The 22492-nt window shown below is 36.1% G+C and overlaps 1 protein-coding gene across 1 annotated transcript in view; it reads left to right on the top strand.

The window, feature by feature from the left end:
• The window catches only part of LOC309619844 (uncharacterized protein), a gene marked incomplete at its 5' end in the record, with an annotated part of 117697 nt that extends 96993 nt beyond the window's left edge, over positions 1-20704 (top strand). Inside the window, one exon of the mRNA XM_082375653.1 lies at positions 11531-20704. Coding sequence (XP_082231779.1) covers positions 11531-12705 — 1175 coding nt within the window. The 3' untranslated portion in view covers positions 12706-20704. The remainder of the gene's footprint in view (positions 1-11530) is intronic.
• Positions 20705-22492: the final 1788 nt, after the last annotated feature.

Here is a 22492-nt window from a genome sequence, read left to right as displayed (position 1 = left end):
TAATTAGAAAGTATGATACGGTCCAGGAAGAAACAGAAATTTTTTTAAGAGTAAAGAATGAGGAGATTTTTCAGATTGAGTGTGGTTATGGAAGGTCTGTCTGAGGAAGTGTTATTTATGTTGTAATCTGACGTTTGAAAGCAAACAACCGAGGGGAAGAGTGATTGGATGCGGGGGAAGAAGGGCAGCCAGGAGAAAGGCCTTGGCATACTTTAGGAAAAGAAAACCTCTTTTGGCTAAGAGGTATGAATGAAACATAATGAAGAGTAGCAAGTTTTGAAGTTGGAAGGTTGGGCAGGGGCCAGATTATATTTGGCATCACAGAACACAAATATTTTCAAAATCAATCTAATTGCAAAAGGATATCATAGAGGATTTTAAATCAGATAAATAATGTGATTCCAATTTACATTTTTAAAAGCTTATTCCTACTGCTGACTAGATATGTATAGGAAGGGGCAAAAGTGGAAGGAGAGAAACCAGTCAAGTGATATTGCAGAGGATAAGGCCTATTGACATAAACTAGGCTTGTAGTACTGGCCATGGATGATAATAATAACAATGACAATGACAACAACAATTATAATAAAGAACCTTTACTGAGACTTTATGATGTGCCACACACCATCCTAGATATTTATTTTCCTCTGAAGTTTGTGCAGTTTATTTTTTGACTTTTTTTTTTTTTGAGCAGCACCAGTTTTACAACAAAGAGACAGGTATTGAGATTATTCTTATATCACCAGCCCCCTCATATGCATAGCCTCCCCCATTATCAACATCACTAACCAGAATGGTTCATATTTTCTTTTTTAACCAAGGATGAGCTACATTAACACCTCACAATTACCCAAAGTCCATAGTTTACCTTAGGATTCACTCTTGGTGTTGTACATCCTATGGATTTGAACAAATGTATGATGACATCTATGCATCATTATGGTATGATATAAAATATTTTTACTGCCTTAAAAATCTTCTTTGCTCTGCCTATTCATCTCTCTGGACTCCTACCCTTGGAAACCACTGATCTTTTTATTGTCTCCAAAATTTTGCCTTTTCCAGAATGTCATATACTTAGAATCAGACAGTATGTAGCCTTTTCAGATTGGCTTCTTTCACTTAGTAATATGTATTTAAGTTTCCTCCGTATCTTTCCATGGCTTGATAGCTCATGTCTTTTTTAGCTCTCACTAATACTCCATTTTCTGAATGCACTACAATTTATTTATCCATTCACTTACTGAAGGACATCTTGGTTACTTCCAAGGTTTGACAGTTGTCAACAAAGTTTTGATAAACATCCACGTGCAGGTTTCTGTGGACATAAGTTTTGAACTAATTTTGGGTAAATATCAAGAAGCACAATTGCTGAATCTTATTTTATGTTAAGAGTATGTTTAGTTTTTTAAAAAACTGCCAAACAGCCCTCCAAAGTAGCTGACCCATCTTGCATTCCTACCAACAGTGAAGGAGTGTTCTTCTTGGCTCCAAATCCTTGCTAGCATTTGGAGTTATCAGTGTTCTAGATGTCAGCCACTGTAACAGGTGTTCAGTGGTGTCTTGTTGTTTCAAAGTGCATTTCTCTGGTAGCATATTATGTAGAATATCTTTTTATATGCTTATTTGCTACCTGTACATCTTCTTTGGTGAGGTGTCGGCTAAGATCTTTGGCTCATTTTTTAATCAGGTAGTTTGCTTTTTTTATTGTTAAGTTTTAAGAGTCCTTTGTGTATTTTGGATAACAGTCCTTTATCAGATGTGTCTTTTGCAAATGTTTTCTCTCATTCTGTGGCTTGCCTTTTCATTCTCTTTATAGATAGTTCCGATAGCAGAATTTTAAAAATTTAATGAAGTCCAGCTTATCAGTTATTTATTTCATTAATTGTGTCTTTGGTGTTGTATCTAAAAAGTGATTGCCATATTCAAGATCATCTTGATTTTCTCCTATGTATCCTCTAGAAGTTTTATAGTTTTGTGTTTTATATTAAAGTCCATTTTGAATTAACTTTTGTGAAGGGTGTAGGTCTGTGCATGCTAAGCATTTTATGTATGAGTTATTATAACTAATATATGATGAGAAGATACAGCTTAGAGGAGTTACTACTTCCTGCAGATCATGCTACTAGTAATAGAAAAGAGTGGGCATCAGGAAGCTTTATATCACAGTCCATGGTCTTAATTATGATGCTACACTACCTCACTGTAAAACAGTGATCTGATTAAAGACAGGTTTTAATGTAGAATATATCAAACTTAGAAATGGGTTGCATTTGGGAGGTAGGAGAGAGTGAGAAATCAAAGAATCAAAGATGACTCTGATGTTTTTAAGTTAAAATTTCTGTATGTATCACTAACAAAAATTAGACAAGAACAGTTTATGAATAGCATGGTAGCTAACTAAAGTCATGGGCTTGAATAAGATTATCTATGGAAAGATGGTAGAGACAAAAAGGAGAGCCATAAGGAAATTCAACATTATTCTGCATGATAGAGGAGGAAGAAAAAGATTTCAGGAGGAGAAGCCAGAGAGGTGGAAATAAAAATCCAGGAGTGTGTGAGAGCAGGTAAAAGAGAAAGTTGACTACAGAGTCGACTATCAGGGAGATTTTCAGGAAAATGAGGAATTAGAAATGTCTTATTTAGAAACAGAGGTGGTTGGTGATATTAAAGAACCTGTTCAGTAAGTAGAGGATTGAAGTCATACTGGAATGTGTCTTAAGTGGTTAAATGGAGTATGAAAATTTGAAGAAAATATATGTAGATAATATTTTCAATACATCAAATAAAAACAAAATATTTGTTTACAAATGCCTGTAAATAGCAAGAAATAAATTGTGAGTTATTGAAATGTAGAGAGACTAAGGGAGAAATGTGGATGTTTTGAGGCATGAGAAGGTTTGAAACAGTCTATATGGGGCACTTCAGATGATTATTACTAGTGAAATGTGAAGGATTATTGGGCAATATGCAGACTCTCTTTGAGTGTGGGGGTCATAAATTTATATTGACCTCTATCTGTATTGTATATGATTTTCACATCAATGTTCATCTTCATAAGGGCAGGTGTAGAGAAACTAAGTGGTGAGTATATGTAGGAATGGTGTTTTTCCAAATAATTCCTAGAAGAGAATCAGTCAGAAGAAATTAGAATATTGTAAGGAATTGATCACTTTAATAAATTGTGGGATATTAACTGAAAAAAAAAAAACTGAAGGCAGGTGGAAGTTAATAAGAGAAAAATAACATTTGGGACAAAAAATGGAATTGGAATTGATTTAATATTTTGGAGGCATTGCAGTTTCTAATATTAATAATATCAAAAGTAAAACCAAGGTCCTGATGTAGAATGATACAAAGACTATTAAAGTTAAAAAAGTTTAGGAACTAGTAGAATAGATTGTTCCATGACTTGTCCATATGGATATACATGGAATGATAACATGAATCAAGGTGGAAAAGTGCTTAAGTTTTCAGTGAACGAAGGGCAGACAATAGCAAAGTATATGAGAAGAACAAAATAAATTATTTTTATATAAACCTCTAGGGTAAGGAAGCTTTTTAAAGAAGAAAAGGGAATAATTTTCTGAAGGTGAGAATGTACAATAGGATATGCCAGATCAACCCACCAACCCTGAAGGATGAAGCTTCCCTCAAAACAAACAAACAAACAAAAACAAAATCCTGCCTCTGTTTAGGTATGCTATTGGCAAAGCAACATTCTTCTTATGTAGCCATTTTGTGTTAATAATACATATTTTTTATAATTTTTAAATTTGATATCCAATAGATTTTTTCAGAAAGTATAAACAGGGCTCTTGCTCCTAATTTCTCAGTTCCACCCCATACTTCTCAAATGTGAGGAGGAAATGGAAATGTGTGGATATTCATTAAAAGCAAAAGTAAATCAATGGAACTTCTACTTCTGGACAAGATAAAGTAACTGGGCTAGAATTAATTTACAATCCTACCTGAAAAGCCACAATTTCATATATTAAATAACATATGTCATAATATAAAATCACAGTTTTTAAGACATTGGATATTAGGCAATGAATGATTGCATTCCTTGATTGATGAGGAACAGTAGATGTTAGCTCTATAACTGCCCAGGTAAAAGAGTTTTCAGGCCACAAGACAGGGGCGGGAAATACAGATAGAGCTCAGAGGACTCCCAGAGTTGAGAAGACATTGCTGAGAGTCTGGGGAAACCAAGGTGGCTAGAGTTTGCAGGACAGAGTATGGGAGAAAAGTGAATGCACAGAGGGAAAAAAAAAAAAAAAAAAAAAACCCCAGAGAGCTGCAGAGGTTCCTCCTAGGGTATTCAACAGAGTACCAATGACTGTGTTCAAACCCGGAAAATACTTAGGGAAAGAATCACCCAAAGGATTAAAGGGAATAGTGTTCAGTGCTCACATAGGGTCTGGAATAGTGGCTGTTTCTACCAGCAACTGAACAACCTTGTAATTCATGAAGAATTGTATAAATAACTCAGAAGAGCCTTTTCTCAGTAGATGGGAATAATTACCCTAGTGTTAACACTTCTCTGCTCCTGCCCAACAAAGCTAAAAGGCAATATTTGAAAAGACAAACCGTTTCTAAGTAACTTCACTGCATCCCAGAGCAAAGCTCAAGAATATTTATAGAAATACAAAAATATCCAGCACAGAAAAAGGTAAAATGCACAATGTGTCATATCCAATCAAAATCCCCAGGCATGCAAAGAAGTAGAAACTAGAATGGAGGATGAGGTGAAAAATCAATCATTTGAAACTTACCCAGAACTGATGTGGATGTTAGAATTAGCAACGTTGTTAAAACAGTTAATACAGCTCTATTATATCTATTCAAAAGTTAAGTGTAGAAATAAAATGTGTTAAAAAAGACACGTTGTACTTCTGAAGATAAAAGCTGCAAAGTATGAGATGAAAATTACAATGGATGAAATTAATGGTATATTAGACATTGCAGAAAGAAGAAGATTGGTAAACTTGAAGATGTAGTAATAGAAACCATATAAAAATAAATATAGAAATGAAAAATTTTACTCTAAAAAAATGGTGACCACATTTTTTTTTCAAATTCGGTAGAAACTACAAAGCTACATAAACAATAAGTCCCAAACACACACACAAGATAAACTGCATCAAGACACATCATAATTAAATTACTCAAAACTGAGGATAAAGGAAAAAATCTTAAAAGCATTCAGAAAAAGAAAGATACATCATGAACAGAAGAAAAATGGCCAGGGTGAGGATACCAGCACATTTTTCATTGCAAACAAGACAAGGGAGAAAGTGCTAGAGTAACAACTTTAAAGTACTGAATGATAAAAATTATCCACACTGAATTTAAACTCTGGAAAATATCTTACAAAGCTGAAGGTGAAATAAAGACATTTTTGATATGTAGAAGCTAAGATAATTTATCACCAGCAGACAGATCTATACTACAAGAAATGTTAAAGGAAATCTTTCAAATAGAAGGAAAATGACATCAGATGGAAATGTGAATCTACACAAAAGAATGAAGAGTTTAACAGTAGTGGCAATTACATGTGTAAATATACAAGATTTTTTCTTATATAATCCTTTTTATAAGACAATGACAATTTAAAAAGATAATTACAATGCAGTATGGATTTTAAAACACATGTAGAAATATAATGTAGATAACACAAAAACTTGGAAAGGAAAAAAAGGAAGCATGCTATTCCAAGTATTCTTATACTTTATATGTAAAGAGGTATAATAACACTTAAAGGTAGATTGTGGTAAGTTAAAGATGTATGCTGTAAATCCTGAAGTAACCACTAAAGTATATCTTAAAAGAATGTAGTTAATAAGCAAAAAATAAAAAGAAATAGAATAAAATATACTCAATTTAAAAAAAGGCAAGAACAGACAAAGGTGAACCAATAACAGAAGGGACAAGTAGTAGTAGATTTAATCCTAACTATTTAAGAATAATCATATTAATGTAAATATTCTAAATACCCCAATTAAAAGGCAAAGATTGTCAGATTGCATAGAAAATAATCAACCGTATGTTGCATATGAGAAACAAACTTTAAATACACAAATGATTAAAAATGAAAGGATGAAAAAAGATAGACCATGTGTATACTAAGCAAAAAGAAAACTGGGGTGCCTATATAAGTATTAGGCAAAATAGATTTCAGACAATGCATCATGCCAAATGTGTGGTAGGCAGAATAATACCCCTCCCCCCAAATATGTACATGTCCTTATCCCAGAACAGTGAGAACCTTATATGGCAAAAGGGACTTTGCAGGTGTGATTAGGTTAAGGGCCTTGCAATGGGGAGATTATTTTGGATTATCCAGGTGTGCCCAATCTAATCACTTAGGTTCTTACAAGAGAGAACTTTACCCGACTATAGTCAGAGGGAAATATGACAATGGAAGAATGGCAAGGGAGATGAAATGTTGCTGAGTTTGAAATGGAAGGAAAGTGACCACAAGCCAAGGAATTTGGGTTGTCTCTAGAATTTGAATACGGCAAGGAAACAGATTTCATCTAGATCCTCCAGAGAGGAACATGGCCTTGCCACCTTAATTTTTTAAGCCCACAGAGACCTGGGTCAGACTTCTAACCTACAGAACAGATAAAACATTTGTGTTGTTTTTAAGGCACTAACATTTTTGATAGTTTGTTACAGGATGTTATAGATTGAATGTCTGCATCCTCTGTACATTTATATGTTGAAATCCTAAACATCAATGTGATGGTATTAGGAGATGGGGCCTCTGGGAGGTCTTACATATGGGACCAAAGTACTTATATATGGGATTAGTTCCCTTTTAAAAGAGACTCCAGGGAGCTCTTTACCCCCCTTCTACCCTGTGAAGGCACAGTGAGAAAACTGCCATCTATGAACCAGGAAGCAAGCCCTTGCAGAATCTGCCAGCACCTTGAACTGTGGCTTTCCCAGCCTCCAGAATTGTGAGAAATAAATTTATGATGTCGATCCAGTCTATGATATTCTGTTAAAGCAGCCTGGACTGAATAAGACACAGGAACAATGCAAAACTAACACAATGGATAAAGAAGTTCATTTAATGATACTAATTACCCACGGCACTTTTCACAGAACTAGAACAAATAATCCTAAAATTTATATGGAACTATAAAAGACCCAGAATTGCCAAAACAATCCTGAGGAAAAAGAACAAAGCTGGAGGTATAACCCTCCCAGACTTCAGACAATAGTACAAAGCTACAGTAAGCAAAACAGTATGGTATTGGCACAAAAACAGACATATGGCTCAATGGAAGAGAATAGAGAGCCGAGAAATAAACCCACACACCTACAGTCAATTAATCTTTGACAAAGCGGCAGGAATATACAATGGAGAAAAAACAGTCTCTTCAGCAAGTGGAGTTGGGAAATCTGAACAGCCAATGTAAATCAATGAAGTTAGAACACACCCTCACACCATACACAAAAATAAACTCAAAATGGCTTAAAGGCTTAAATATAAGACATGGCACCATAAAACTCCTAGAAGAGAACATAGGCAAAACATTCTCTGACATAAATTGTAGCAATGTTTTCTTAGGTCAGTCTCCCAAGGGGGTAGAAATAAAAGCAAAAGTAAACAGATTGGACCTAATCAAACTTGCAAGCTTTTGCACAGCAGAGGAAACCATAAACAAAACAAAAAAAAACAACCTACAGACTGGGAGAATATATTTGCAAATGATGCAACTGACATGGACTTAATTTCCAGAATATACAAACAGCTCATACAACTCAATAACAAACAAAAAAACAAAAAAACAACCCAATCGAAAAATAAGCAGAAGACCTAAATAGACATTTCTCTAAAAAAGACACACACATGGCAGATAGGTACATGAAAAAATGCCCAACATCACTAATTCTTAGAGAAATGTAAATCAAAACTACAGTAAGGTATAACCTCACACTGGTCAGAATGGCCATCATTAAAAAGTCCACAAATAATAAATGCTGGAGAGGATGTGGAGAAAATGGTACCCTCCTACACTGTTGGTGGGAATGTAAATTGATGCAGCCACTATGGAGAACAGTATGGATGTTCCTTAAAAACTAAAAATAGAGTTGCCATATGATCCAGCAATCCCACTCCTGGGGATATATCTGAAGAAAACGCTAATTTGAAAAGATACAAGCACCCCAATATTCAAAGCAGCACTTTTACATAGCCAAGATATGGAAGCAATCTAAATGTCCATCGACAAATGGATGGATGAAGAAGATGTGTGTGTGTGTGTGTGTGTGTGTTTATATTTATATTGTGTATTGGTATTCCATTGTGTATATATAATCAGCCATAAAAAAGAATGAAATAATGCCATTTGCAGCAACATGGATGGATCCAGAGATTATCATACTAAGTGAAGTAAGTCAGAAAGAAAAACATAAAAACCATATGATATCACTTATATGTGGAACCTGAAATACGGTGCAAATGAACTTATTTACAAAACAGAAACAGACTCACAGACATAGAAAAAAACTTATGGTTACCAAAAAGGAAAGGTGGTGGGAGGGATTAGGGAATTAGCAGATACAAACTACTATATATAAAATAGATAAACAACAAGGTCCTACTACATAATGTAGGGAACTATATTCAATATCCTGTAATAAACCATAATGGAAAAGAATATGAAAAAGAATATATATATGTATATATGTATAACTGAATCACTTTGCTATACACCAGAAACTAACACAACATTTTAAATCAACTGTACTTCAATAAAAAATAAAAAATAATAATAATGCTAAAGGATCAATACATCAAGAGGAATAACAATCCTACACATGGATGTACCTAATAACAGAGCTTCAAAATACATGAATCAAAAAACGGATAGAAATACAAAGAGAATTTGGCATATACAAAAATATAGCTATAGATTTCAATATTGTGCCCTTAAAAATGGATAGAACAATTAGACCAAAAATCAGTAACGATATAGAAAATTTAAAAAGCAATTTCCATAAACTGGACCTAGTTAACATTACAGAACATTCTTACCAACCACATCAGAAAACACATTCTTTTAAAATGTATGCCAATTATTTTCCAAAATAGACCATATTCTGGTCCACAAACCCCTCTCAAAGGATCTGAGTCATACAAAACATGTTATCTGACCACAGTGGACTTAAAAATCAATAAAAGGAAGATCTTTCAAATATCCCTAATACTTAGAAATTAAATAACACACTTTTAAATAGCATATGGGTCAAAGAAAAAAATCAAAAGTGTCATTAGAAAGTATTTTGAGTTGAATGAAAAATGAATACACAACATAACAGAATTTGTAAGAGGCAGCTTGGACAGTACATAGGGGGAAATTTATAGAACTAAACACAAATATTAGAAAATAAGAAGGATCTCAAATCAATGATCTCAACTTTCCTCTTAAGAAACTAAGAGAATGAGAATAAATGAGACCCAAAATAAGCAGTGAAAGTAAATAATAAAGATCAGAGCAAAATCCATTAATAGCAAACAGAAAATGAATTCAGAAAAATAATGAAATCAAAAGCTTGTTCTTTGAAAAACTCAGTAAAGTTGACAAACTTCTTGCTGGGTTAATCAGGAAAAAAAGAAAGGAAGGACACAAGTCTGTGTCAGGAGTAAGAATAGTGACATTAGTACAGAATCTACAGATATTAAAAAGGAGGAAAAGGGAAAGTTGTAAGCAATTTTATTTTGACAATTTAGAAGAAATGGATTAATTTTTTGACTGACACTAACAAAATTACTCAAACTAACAAAAGAAGGAATATGTAACCTAAATACCTCCATCTCTTTTAAATAAGTTGAATTTGTAGTTAAAAACATTGTCACTGTGCAAACTCTGTACTTAGATGTATTTGCTGGTGACTACCAACCATTTGAAAAAAATAATACCAACTCTATTCTATCTCTTCCAGAAATCAGGAGAGGAAGAAACACTTTCAACTCATTCTATAAAGTAAACATTACCCTGAAACCAATACCAGACAAAACTGTTACAAGAACACTGCCGACCAATACTTTCTTGAACATAGATGCAAATAATCTAAACAAAATGTTATCAAATTGAATCTAATTGTATGTGAATAATACATCATGACCAAGTGAAGTTCATCCCAGAAATGCAAGATTTATTTAATATTCCAAAACAAATAAATGTAATTTATGATAATAACAATTCCATTGTGTGATTGATGCCCATCATTCTGATTCAGTCTCAAGCACATAATGACCTGCTTCAATATTTAGGAAACTGGTAAGACCAAACACTCTGCATCAACCAAAATGAAGAGTTTTCTGTAACCATTATATTTTTCCTTATCATTCTTCAAAGTTTGAGAATCATTTCAAACTAAAAAGTGAGGCAAAGTAGTTGGCCAAACACATAACTGTCTAAGGCACAGATCTATGAATGCATAAATACCTCCTTGACACTTACTAGAAATAAAGACCGATATCATTTGAAAAGTCCTTAGTCAACACTTTTTCCCAATGCTCTTGCTCTCTTTGTGAGAGACTTGAGATTAAATGAGGTTAAGTGGTTTAAACTCATTTACTCCCTGATTATAATTTTTTCCTATTTTACTTAGGGATCATTTTCCAATCAATTCACCTAAACTCCTACCTGGAACTGTATTCTCTTTGGTTCTAGAAATTTCTCTTACACTTATATGACCAAACCCCAGCTGCAATAAATCTAACTGTTCTTCCTTATCTACTATTACTATTATCAACTCTGGCATTTCAACATTCATGTTAACATAGTAGATGATCCATTTCTGGTCCCTCAGTTTTTTGAAATATTTAATATCAGTGATCTTTTCCTCTGTTCCACCCTAAGCAAGCACTCCCATGCTCATATTCCACTTTTCATCATCAAAAATGATAACACCTGTCAAATCTACATATTTTTAGTATTCTACTCTAGTTTTAATCACCACATTTTTTATTATCACACATTTACTCAAATATTCACTCCAACATTTCTTCAATCTCCTCAGGACCTACAGTCCACTTAAAACTTTTCACTCATGTCCTCACCTCCCCGTAACCCGTTTAGAGTTCATGCTTCAGCACCACAATCACTCTCTTGTAAATCTTCTGTAAAACTTCTTCACATCTTTCTTCTCCTGCCATATCCACTTGGAAACATCAAGTCTGAATTAATTCTAAGTTTAACCTGACATGTACCTCCATCTGAAATGCTCAGTGAATAACACAACCATGCTGATATGTGTCACTTAAATGTATTTTACAAAGTTACAGATGAACATTTAATATTGTACAGCATTATGCTCCATTCCCTTACCAAGTTTAACTCTCCAATGACAGAGACAACATTCTCACCCTTCTTTTGTCAGAATACCAACACCCATTTGCCTTTTCAGATAATGAGATCTTTTCTTTCATGTTTCCTCCTTTTAATTTTAATAACATTATTATGATCTCTACTTTTTCTTTCTTCCTAATTATATCATTAACGAGTAATCGTTGAGCATGCCGGCGGCCCGCGACGAGATGGCAGTTACGGTTCTGGACGCAGTGGATATGGTTATAGAAGAAGTGGCCGAGATAAATATGGCCCTCCTACCCGCACAGAATACGGACTTATTGGGGAGAATTTGTCAAGTCGGTGCAGCTGGCAAGACCTAAAGGATTATAGGCGTCAGGCGGGAGAAGTGACCTATGCAGATGCTCACAAGGGACGCAAAATTGAAGGGGTGATTGAATGTGTGTCTTACTCTGATATGAAAAGGGCTTTGGAAAAGTTAGATGGAACTGAAGTCAATGGCAGAAAAATCAGATTCGTTGAAGACAAGCCGGGTTCTAGACGACGCCGGTCCTACTCCAGGAGCCGGAGTCCCTCAAGGTCTCGCTCTCGAAGCAGACATTCTCCTAAGAGCAGATGCCGAAGCGGCAGCAGCAAAAGCAGTCATTCCAAGAGTAGATCCCTCTCCAGGTCAGGTTCCCGTTCCCGGAGCAAGAGCCGCAGCCGCAGCGCCGACAAGCGCCGCAGCAAGAGCAAAGACCAGGCCCAGGAGAAGGTCCAGAACAGCGACAGCACCGGCAAGTCCAAGAGCCGCAGCCCCAGCAGGCAGAAAAGCAAGAGCAAAAGTAGACGCCGCAGTCAGGAGGGGGGCGCGCAGGAGAAGCGGGGCAGCCGCAGCCGCAGCAGAAGCAAGGACAAGAGGAAGGGGAGGAGGAGAAGCGGGGAGGAGAGCCGCAGCCGCAGCCGCAGCAAGAGCGAGAGGAGCAGAAAACGAGGTGGCAAGCGAGACAGCAAGTTGGCAAGAAAAAGAAGAAGAAGGAAGACAACGACCGCTCCCAGCCCAGATCGCGATCCCGCTCAGGCTCGAAGAAGCGGGAACACGCCAAGTCCGAGTCTGGCCAGAGGGAAGGCCGAGCGGAGAGTAAGGATGCTGGAGCCAATCAGGAGACCCGGTCCAGGTCGAGGTCCAATTCCAAATCAAAACCAAACCTTCCCTCAGAATCACGCTCCAGATCAAAGTCTGCGTCAAAAACCCGATCCCGGTCCAAGTCTAGATCCAGGTCTGCGTCCAGATCGCCCTCCCGGTTTAGATCTAGGTCCCACTCAAGGTCCTAACTGGCTACGACCACAGCTGGAACTACCCGAGAAGTCTTTCGTACATGTTTGGTAGCCTGGTAGCCGTAGCACAAGTGATTGAAGTAGAACATATGTCACTGCTGTACATTTTTAACTCCCCTAATGGTGTGTCTACAATTGTTAAGTCTAAGCGCTTCCTCTCTGTAAAGCCTCCTGGCGTCAGGCCTTCCTGCTCGACGGAAAGCAGTCTTCTCTTTGAAAACCCCCTTTCCTCATGGCCCACAGTAGAATATCCAAAATGCCTTGGCTTTGAGGCCTGGCCTTTCCTACAGGGAGCTCAGTACCTGGATGGCTTTAAGGCTGGAATGATGACATAGGTAGGTATGGTGAGTTCAACCATTTTGCCCTTGAATTGATGCCCTTTGATGTATGCCATTTAGTGAAAGTGCTAAGTCTTAAGTTTCCTACCACTTCGGTTTCATATTTTTGGACTTAACAAAGTTGTGAATAGCACAGTCGAGGAAAATTGATACCTGCAGTAACCCATAGGAAATAAACTGTAGAGTTCCATATTCTGGTATTGTGATTATATTGTTTTATATTAAAAAAGAAAAGAAAAGAATTTTTTTTAATTTTATTTTTTCCCGTCTTGCAAAGTATAGTGACCCCTGTTTCCATTAAATTTGAATAAGGACTATTTTTGCTTAACAACAACAAAAAATTAATAACATTATTATTATCTCTACTTTTTCTTTCTTCCTGATTATATCATTAACCAGCTTCAAAGACTCAGTGGCTTTCTATTGCAATTAGAATAAAGACTAACTATGCCTTACAGTATCTTTTAAGGTCTAGCTCCTGCCTACTTTCTAACCTATTTCTCTTAATGTCTCCAACTTTTACTACACTCTAGTTACATATGTATTGATTTTATTGTTAATGCTGACTTCTTTCTCTTGATTCATCAATTTTAAAAACAATGATTTGTATTTCCTTCAAAAATACCCATTTCTCCCACTATCATCACAAACTTACACATATGAAAATTTCAGATGTTTTAAATTTACTTGATAGTTATTTTTGTTGATGCTCAGATTGTCCTATCATTGGTCAGTGTGTGCTTCTCCACACGCCTGAATCCTTCTGACATATCTGTAGTAAATTTGATAGTTTCTTTGCTTTCACGTTTGACAAGATGTTTCAGATGTGTCCAGCCATAAGCATGGTATCATCCATTCATTCAGAGGTGCCCATTTTCTTCTTAGCAGAAAAATTACAGTAATTCTAGCAAGAGGTAGGTGGAACAGTCTTGCTTAAATCACCCTCCTCTATATTGAAGTCTTTTAGAAAGTGACCCAGACAGTTCACACTTAAGGATATTCTCCTTGTCATTAAAAAGTGATGGGAATAGTCTACCATAAGGACAATTGCTTCTCACCGTATGGCATATTTGTTTTAATATCCTAGTTCAAAAAAGATACTGAAGTCATGTGACAAATACCTCATTAGTGACACAAGTTATGATCACATGAATTCTCATATCTCATCTGCTTTTACTGTATATTTGAATATGGCTCAATTTGTTTCATAATGAGCTCTTATACGGTTCTCCTGTGTACAGTTGCTTCCGTCATAGCTGTATTTAAGATGAGTATTTCGAAGGAATATCTACAGAATGCGTAGCCAAAAGAGGCAAAAATTAAAATAGTAAGCAGGCACTGGTAAACTCAAGGACAGTAAAATATTTAAGCCAGATTGCAAAGCCTATCCAGGGAAATGTAATCCATAGATAGAATTCTGAGGGGAAGAAAATGAGAGCGGTGGTTGTATCCAAGTATTGCTGCTGGTGGTGAGAATACTTCTTGATTATCTGTGTGGAGTGTAATGTATTTAAATTTTTCTACAATGTACAAAATTCTGGCTTAAGAAAATTATGTTAAAATGCATTAAAATGACAGGTCTATCTCAGAATGAAACTTTAAACCATAATTGGCCATTTCAGTATTTCTTAACATTTTGTTTTCTTTTCTGTGCCTTTATCTGCTATCTTACATGATGATTGTTCTTTTCTCATTTTTGCTTTGTTTTAACTTTCTTTGTATAGTCTTATTTAGAGAAGCCCTTTTAAAAATGTATAAATGATGTCATATTGTTTTCATTGGGGCAATGTGATCTCTAAGTCCCCTCTCCCCAAACCTGCCTAGGGCCTTCATTCATTCATTCATTCATTTTGCTTTTGTGTTGATCTTTAAAGCTTTGACTTGTAAATCAGAGGTTTTCAGCCCTTGTTTAAAGGCATCATAAAATCATACTGATTATATGATGCCTCTGATCCATTGGGTTGTATATACTATGAATTATTTTGTTAAACATGAAACAATTAGAAGGGAGTTTGCTTCAATATTTTGATATCAAATTTATACTCAATATTCAGATATACCTTTTTTTCTATGTAGTTTAGATGTTAATGGTAAAATAATATGCATTTATCTGGTAAGTAGATTAAATTAATGCCATTAATATAATGGGATTTTCTTATATTTGAAACATTTTTTAAAAAGAGAGATACTAAAAGTTATCTCAGTCCATTTTACATGCAATTTAATGTCAAGAAGATAACCTTTCAGGCTAGTTTGGTTTCCTTGTGTAAAGATCAAATATATTTAGGAAATTTATCTCAGAAAACAATGGTCTGTTTTCCTTAAGAACCTACTGATGTCAAACGTGCATGTGTTTTATAGTCATAGGAGGATAGATGTCTTCAATCTGCCCACTAGAACTTGATCTCTAATTTTGTTCACTTTAGAAAATAAAAGGTCCTCCAAACAATTTTGTCAAAGAAGTGTGTAAGGTTAGTAGTCATTCTATCTACTCTATTATGACAACAATAATAAAGCTTCTAAACTTTGTTTAAAATTCAAGCTTCTCTTTTCCCTTTTGGAGTGACTATCTATAGTAGGAAAAAAATGTGTAGATTCTCTATATATTACCTACCTGAACCAATTTGCCATGTTTCCTCTGACTGTGGCAAAAGCTTAAAGCTGATACTCTCTCTCTCAGAGATGCTTTTATGGGTTACTTAGAAAATTCTCTTGTCATAAGGCTCTCTCTTCTCTACTTCCCTTGACACATGCAAATGTATCTCCTCCAGCTGGACATTCAAGATTCCTCCCTCATTTCCTAAGCATTTGGCAACACCCTCCCAACCTCTTTCTGCTAAAGTCCACTTGCCCCTCCATTTGTCCCTCTTTGCAGTATCTAAACCAAATCTGGCCAAATTTCTTTTATGTAATAGTACAGGAAAGATGCCCCTTTGATATACCATCAGTGGGAGTACAGTTATTTTCAATTATACCTTTATTTTCATTTAGCTGCCCAGCAGGCAGCTTCAGCTACAGCCTTTTGCCCTTTAAAATCCTCACTTGTGAGTCTGACCCTCATCCAGTGTGTCACCACACTGCTGGGAAGACAATCAAGCTTGCTGAGTTATCTTTTTGAAGATTCTCTCACTAAGATTAAGGTCAGAAGACTACCATCCCACCCCAGTCCCCTTTGGGAGATGGGACTCACAGCATAGCTCTTGTCAAAGAAATACTTGCTTTAATTACAACTTACCTCTTGGCTTTTCCAACTTCTCTGACAAGCTGGAGACAGATGGTCAGAGTACAGTAGTAAAACAGATAAGTTCTTGCCCATCTCCTTAGCAAGTTAATGTTGTCTTGAACCTCACATTAAAATATGCGTTTTATTCTGAGATAGAGACAAACTAATATTGAGACAGAAAGTCTCAATTTACATATTTTTGATGTGTGTGTATGCCCACCTTTATGTGTGTGTATGACATATAAGACTGTTTTTACGTACCCTGCACATTATGAGTTATCAAACTGATACACAGTAAATGTTAAGTCACACATGAGGACATCCAATACCACTGAAGTGATGCACTGTTTCCAGTGGCATCCTGTGCTTACAAACCCATGGGGGCTGCTGACTTCCTGTTGGCGCCTTCTAGCACCAATCACAAGCAAAGGAGTCTGAGTTGGGATTGTTGGGAACATAGCTGGACAGAGAAACCCAGAGAATGGGTAAATGTATTGCAAATAAATGATAACAGCACACTTGGCTTCAAATTCCAAGCCTTGTCTTAGTATAAGATATAAAAACTTCTCTTAAATTCTTTGGGGAAAATCACAAACTTTTAAGGGATTATCACCAAAACTGGATAATAGTATCTATTCACAGAATTGTTGTGAAGATGAAACAAAATGATACAAGTAAAAGTATTCTATAGAATGCAAATGCAGACATTATGGACGTTAGACTAAGAAATTTAGGAATGCCTTAATAGGCATGGGAAAAAACTACTGGAGCTGCTTAATAAAGGAAGACACAAAATGTTAATCTGATAACACTCTATATGGCAGATTAAAGCAGGTGCAGACTGGAGGCCAAGAAATCAATTAGGAAGTCATTATAATACTCACTTATATAATAACAAGTGATAAATACATGGAAGTAGGAATTAGAGAGAAAGAAGATCATCTATTTGTTTATTGCAGGGACTAAAAATACAATAGAGGACAGAATATATAGTATTTGTTACATAAATTGGTATTGTCAAAATGCTCACAATGTGTTTAAATCTATGTATGAGCTACAGCTAAGGGAGTAAGTAGACATAGTCACTGTCACCCAAATATCCCCTTGGTACTCACCATTTCCAGATGTGTTTACAGCTTCCTGATAGGAGCTGTAGTCTGGATCTAAGTCTCTACCTGAGATCTGGCCACAGGAATGTACTTACTTGGTCAGTGCTCAGGGTAGGCTGGAAGTGTCCAGGAGTTAGTGCAACCTGCAGTAGCGCTCAAACAATGTTATGGGAGGAATTGGTGGATAAAGAACAATCTTCTTTACCCCTTCCTTCAGCGGGTTAACTCAGAGGTGTGTCCTAGGCAATCTCCGGGCATTTCCAGTGGGATTATCCCCAGGGTGTCATGGCAGTAGCCTGCTCCTTTAATGCAGCCAGTACTGGCTTCCTTCCCTTTCTTGTCTCATTTCCTCATTTCCCTACCAGTACTTTCTAAGGTCACTTCTCAAATCAACTAACTACTTGCATTCAAGTCCTTATCTCAGAATCAACCTAAGCTGAGAAAGGATGAGGGGTGACATAACATGGTACTGACCTTAAGATGTTTGTATAATCTACTTGAGGAATGAGAGTAATTTATAGCTCCTTCTTTTACATTTATATGTTTACTCATCCCAATAGATTTTAATCTCCCTGGGGCAAAACCTGTGTAATATTCACCTGTGGCTTCCTTAGCAAGTGGTATATTGTGCTTCTCAGAAAGATACACAGTAAATATTTGTTGAAAGGACAAACCAATAAAAAGCTAAACACCTTCTTTAATATAAGCACTGCTCTTGGTTGCTGTAATAAACTGATAACCTTTGCATTCAAACTTTCCTCACATGATTTTCCTGCCAGGTACATGTACTTTATTCAGGAAATGGTCTTCACATTTTCTTTTGAATCTAGGCAATATTATTGTTATGCATTTACAGAAACTCACCAGAACAAAACACACAACTGCCCAGAGTTAGGTTGATAGCAGATTCATCATAGCTCTTTTTCTGTGGCCTTTGGTGTATATTGACAAAATCATAAGTTAAATGCCAGACTTTCAAATGTAAAGCAAAACTGTTTCTTATTACTGGCTGAACAAATTGTTATGTTAGACATTTCAGACTGATAGTTCATTCCACAGTGATTGGTTTACTGTTCTGTGCACACAGTTTCAGGAATACATCCTGATTCCAACAGGAAAACAAGGCGTACTGTGGCTTGAATGAAGCTGGAATTCTCTTCTCAGCTGAGGACACTATGTGCACACAAAACAGATTTAGAACCCAAAATTGGCAGAAAGTATTCCCTGCAGAGTTACTCAGTACTGTCTGCCATATGCAGCAATCTCTCAATTCATGTGTTCGCCTTGCTTGATTGAGAGCTGGCTAACGAAGTGGCAACAATCCAGTTAGTTGATATGAGGAAAGAAACACCATACAAACAGGTATAAAACACTAAGACATTCTTTAGAAGATTGTTTTACCTTCAAACAATAGAACTATGCTTATATATTTAGGAAAAATAAGATTAAAACAAGGGGAAATGAAGTTGAATATGATATGTAAGTTTTATTTAATAGGCTATAAAACATAGCATATGTGTGAAATAATTATTTCTAATCACCTTACTAGAAGAAGGAACCATATTCATTTATAGGCTGTTTTATGGTTTGATGATGCTTTTATAAAAAGCTGGCAAATGTCTAAACTGACAGTTTAACTTTGCAGCAGGTTGGAAAAATATTATTTTTCTGTCAGAGCAGATTTATAGGATTGGATGACCTCCATAATGCAAGCTGGACCAGTCCCCATGATAGGAGAATCTGAGGTGGTTTCCAGGAATGGCAGGCCTCTGCAGCTTCCTTGCTGATTTCAGAAGAAGCACAGGCTAGCCCCAAGGCCAAGTGCTGAATGGCCCAGTTGTCGTGTCTGACCTACTATTTCCATAGTCTCACAAAAGTACAGTGCTTATCTGAAATCAGATTGGTGGCCACACTCCCACGTCCCTAAGCTGCCGTCATTAAGGAACCACTCAAGCCTCTCTGCAGCTGGCTCAGAGCTTGTGAGATTTTTCCCAGATTCTTTTCATTAAGTGCAACTAGCTGAAAAGTGAATTTTCTCTTTCAGGCTGCATCCAAACAGAGCAAGTAGAGTGCAAGAGGAAAGAAATCACCCAGTTGTCTGTAGAAACTTGGAGTATACTACCAAAGCTTAAACCCATAATTGACTTCTCTTGTCTATACTTTCTTAAAAGCCTTAACCTATCATAGTTAGGACAAAAGGCTTTTATCCTGACAGAGGAACACAAAAGAAGAGATGTGTTATTCACAGAGGATAGGGAAAAAGACAAAGTTCTTATTTTTCTAAGAAACAAATTCTCCACTAAGGAATAGATTCTTTATTTTAGAAAACTAAAAAGAGTCATCCTTCCAGCTCTCTCATTTTGAAGATGCAAAATCTGAGGCTGAGAGTTTTTTAAATATATAGCGTTATATATGTCCAATGTTATCCAGTTGGCAAATGTTGGAGTTTAGATTCATTAACATCTACTTGTATCAGAAAATCTTTCCTAGGGAGCTATGTCCACTTAATGAAAGAGAATTTGAGAATTAAATTTAGATGGTGTAGTCAGTCCTATTATAGCATAGTCAAGGAGTTACATCACTTTCAAACAAAAGAAGGATCTTCAAATATTATGTATTATAACATTATCATTGCAAAAATCAGAAATATATAACCTGACATAATTGATTTCCTAGGTAATAACAAAACCAGAGTCAAACATTCCTGATTCTCAAACAAGCTTTCTAGCCTGCTCTGTCTAAACACAAAGAAAATAGTGGTGGTGCATATGGAATATAATCTTTCCCCTCACTTTGACTGCAAGGCTTAGGATAATTTTAGAAAATGCTGAATATCTTATTACGTGGAGATGAATTTCTACTTAGAATCCATGTTATTTAGAGATTAAACGGATAATTATAAAGGAATGAAGGCTGTAGGCTTTCACAGAAGCACATTACTGATCAATAAAAGAACAAAGTCCTAGATTTTATCTCCATGAATGTGAGAAAATAGAGCTATTATTCCACCCAGTGAGAAATAATCATAATGTAATGAGACTCTTTGACTAAACATTTAGCGTGTTGTCTAAATTCCTAATGTCCCACCCATACAATTATTAATAGTATTGATATTATCATATCTGCCCAACCCTGAATGTTCCAAGGAACCCAGATGTGTAGAGAGATCAAGTTTCCAAATCCAGACTGAGAGAAATTGAGAGTGGAATCAGTTCACTTCTGCCTTTTAGTCTAAATGTAGAGGGACCATGTCATATATCACCCAAATCAGGATACACTGACAGATACAATATTTACTAATATCATTTCTTGGGGACAACATGTGTAAATCAGATGCAGAATCTAAGAAATCTGTGAGCTATGGTCATCCAATCTAAATACTATATAATACGGCTATTGAACATTTGGTAGAAGATGCTGAACCACTGCTAGGGCAATGACTTCTATTGTATTTTTTGATTAGGGTAATAAGGGAGGGTGATCCTACTAACTCACTGATAAGCTTGGCTAAGGTCAGTATTCTCAAGTTTTTAAAAAAATCTCAGTTCTCTCAGTTCCCTTCAAAACTACTTTCCAGGTTTGTGGGCAGCCAACTAAATCTAGATTTGGAGACATGTCTTTATTTGCAGCCTCATAGACGTAGAGTCAGTGAATCTGCTTCTCTTTGGGAGATCCACAGTAGGTGCTGTTCCAAAAACGATCTGCTAATTATCCTTTCTCTCCCTCTGTTCACTGTGGTTTGCTCAATGAAGATGAGCACTGAACTCCAGTGTGATTTTTAAACATGCCAAACTGCATCTTGTCCTACATCTACTCTTCTGAATGATAGTATTATCAGTGACTTTAGGAGACCCTGTATCCAGCCTGATCGAGGAGGCTATATGTTCTGATTCTTACATCTTTTTAAGTGAACAATGAAAGTGAATCCAAGAAGTCTACCATTTTTAGACATTTCCAAGGTGGTTTCCTGGTACTTTGCTTACCAAAGAAGAAACACATACACACATATACACAAAATGCACAGGGGCATACTAACACACACATTAGAAGTAAACCAATTTGTTTTTTCCCAGAGTACCCCTCTATTATGGTAACTTGTTACATTATTAATAATAACTTATACTCTATTTGTTTTCAGTATTCTTTGCCTACAGGGGTGGCGCACATAGAATATTGCCACTTGACTATAACATATATTTTTCCAGTATTTAAGTTCTAGGTTAATCTATGTGTAGTGAGAGACTGCAGAATAGTGAGTAAAATATTTATAAGATTTTGTTATTTTAAATAACTAATACTTGTATAGCTGCTTGCAGTTTATCTAATGCTTTGATGTGAAGAATCTTATCTAAGGAATCAGAGTCAAAAAATAGCAATTTCTCCGGGAATAAAGAAATGACTTCATACTTGATATGAAGACCTGTATTCTGTTAGTTTGGTAGCTTCCTTCCCTCCCTCCATTCCTTCCTTCCTGTTTGCTGTGGTTTACTCATTGGAGATGAGTACTAGAGTTCAGTATCTAGGGTGACTGTTAAATATGCCAAACTACAATGCTCTTTGATGTGATCAGCATTTTTACAGGTAGCTTTAAAAGTCCAGATAGAGGCAAAGCTCATACTTTATAGAGAAGTGATAGCAGTGACAGCTTCAGACTGTGAGAGTCGGCCCTGTAATTGAAATCACATGTTTCATCTCAGTTTCATTTGCATGGGCTACAGGCTATAATTAACATCAAGTGGCAAGACAAGATCACATACAATAGAATCCGGGAGTACAATCAGGCCACCAAAATTGAAACAAGGCTTTCTGTTACTTAGCTACGAAAGACTGGGTCTGTGTGGCCACGGAGAGATGACTACAGAGTATGTAGAGAACAGCTGTGTGTGGAGAATGACTACATATTACTAAATGTAGTGGTAAATAAGATTGCATTTCATTTTGATATCCTTTAACTGGTCCTTCAAAGCCTGATGCCTAAATTCGTTAGTAATGTGGCCTTCACCAAAATAATTTTATGCAAACTTTATATATGCCAGGCATATAGATATAACAGGAAAATCCCTGTCAAAAATAAGCAAGTAAGATAGTCAGTCTCTGCTTCTATGCTGTATCATCTTTTATTTCATAGGCAAGAATGCTTTACACATGCTCCTTCCCTTAAATAACTCT

Source organism: Balaenoptera borealis (genome assembly GCF_965194805.1).
Source record: "Balaenoptera borealis genome assembly, chromosome: 1".
Classification (NCBI taxonomy): Eukaryota; Metazoa; Chordata; class Mammalia; order Artiodactyla; family Balaenopteridae; genus Balaenoptera; species Balaenoptera borealis.
This window is presented reverse-complemented; position numbering and strand designations above follow the sequence as displayed.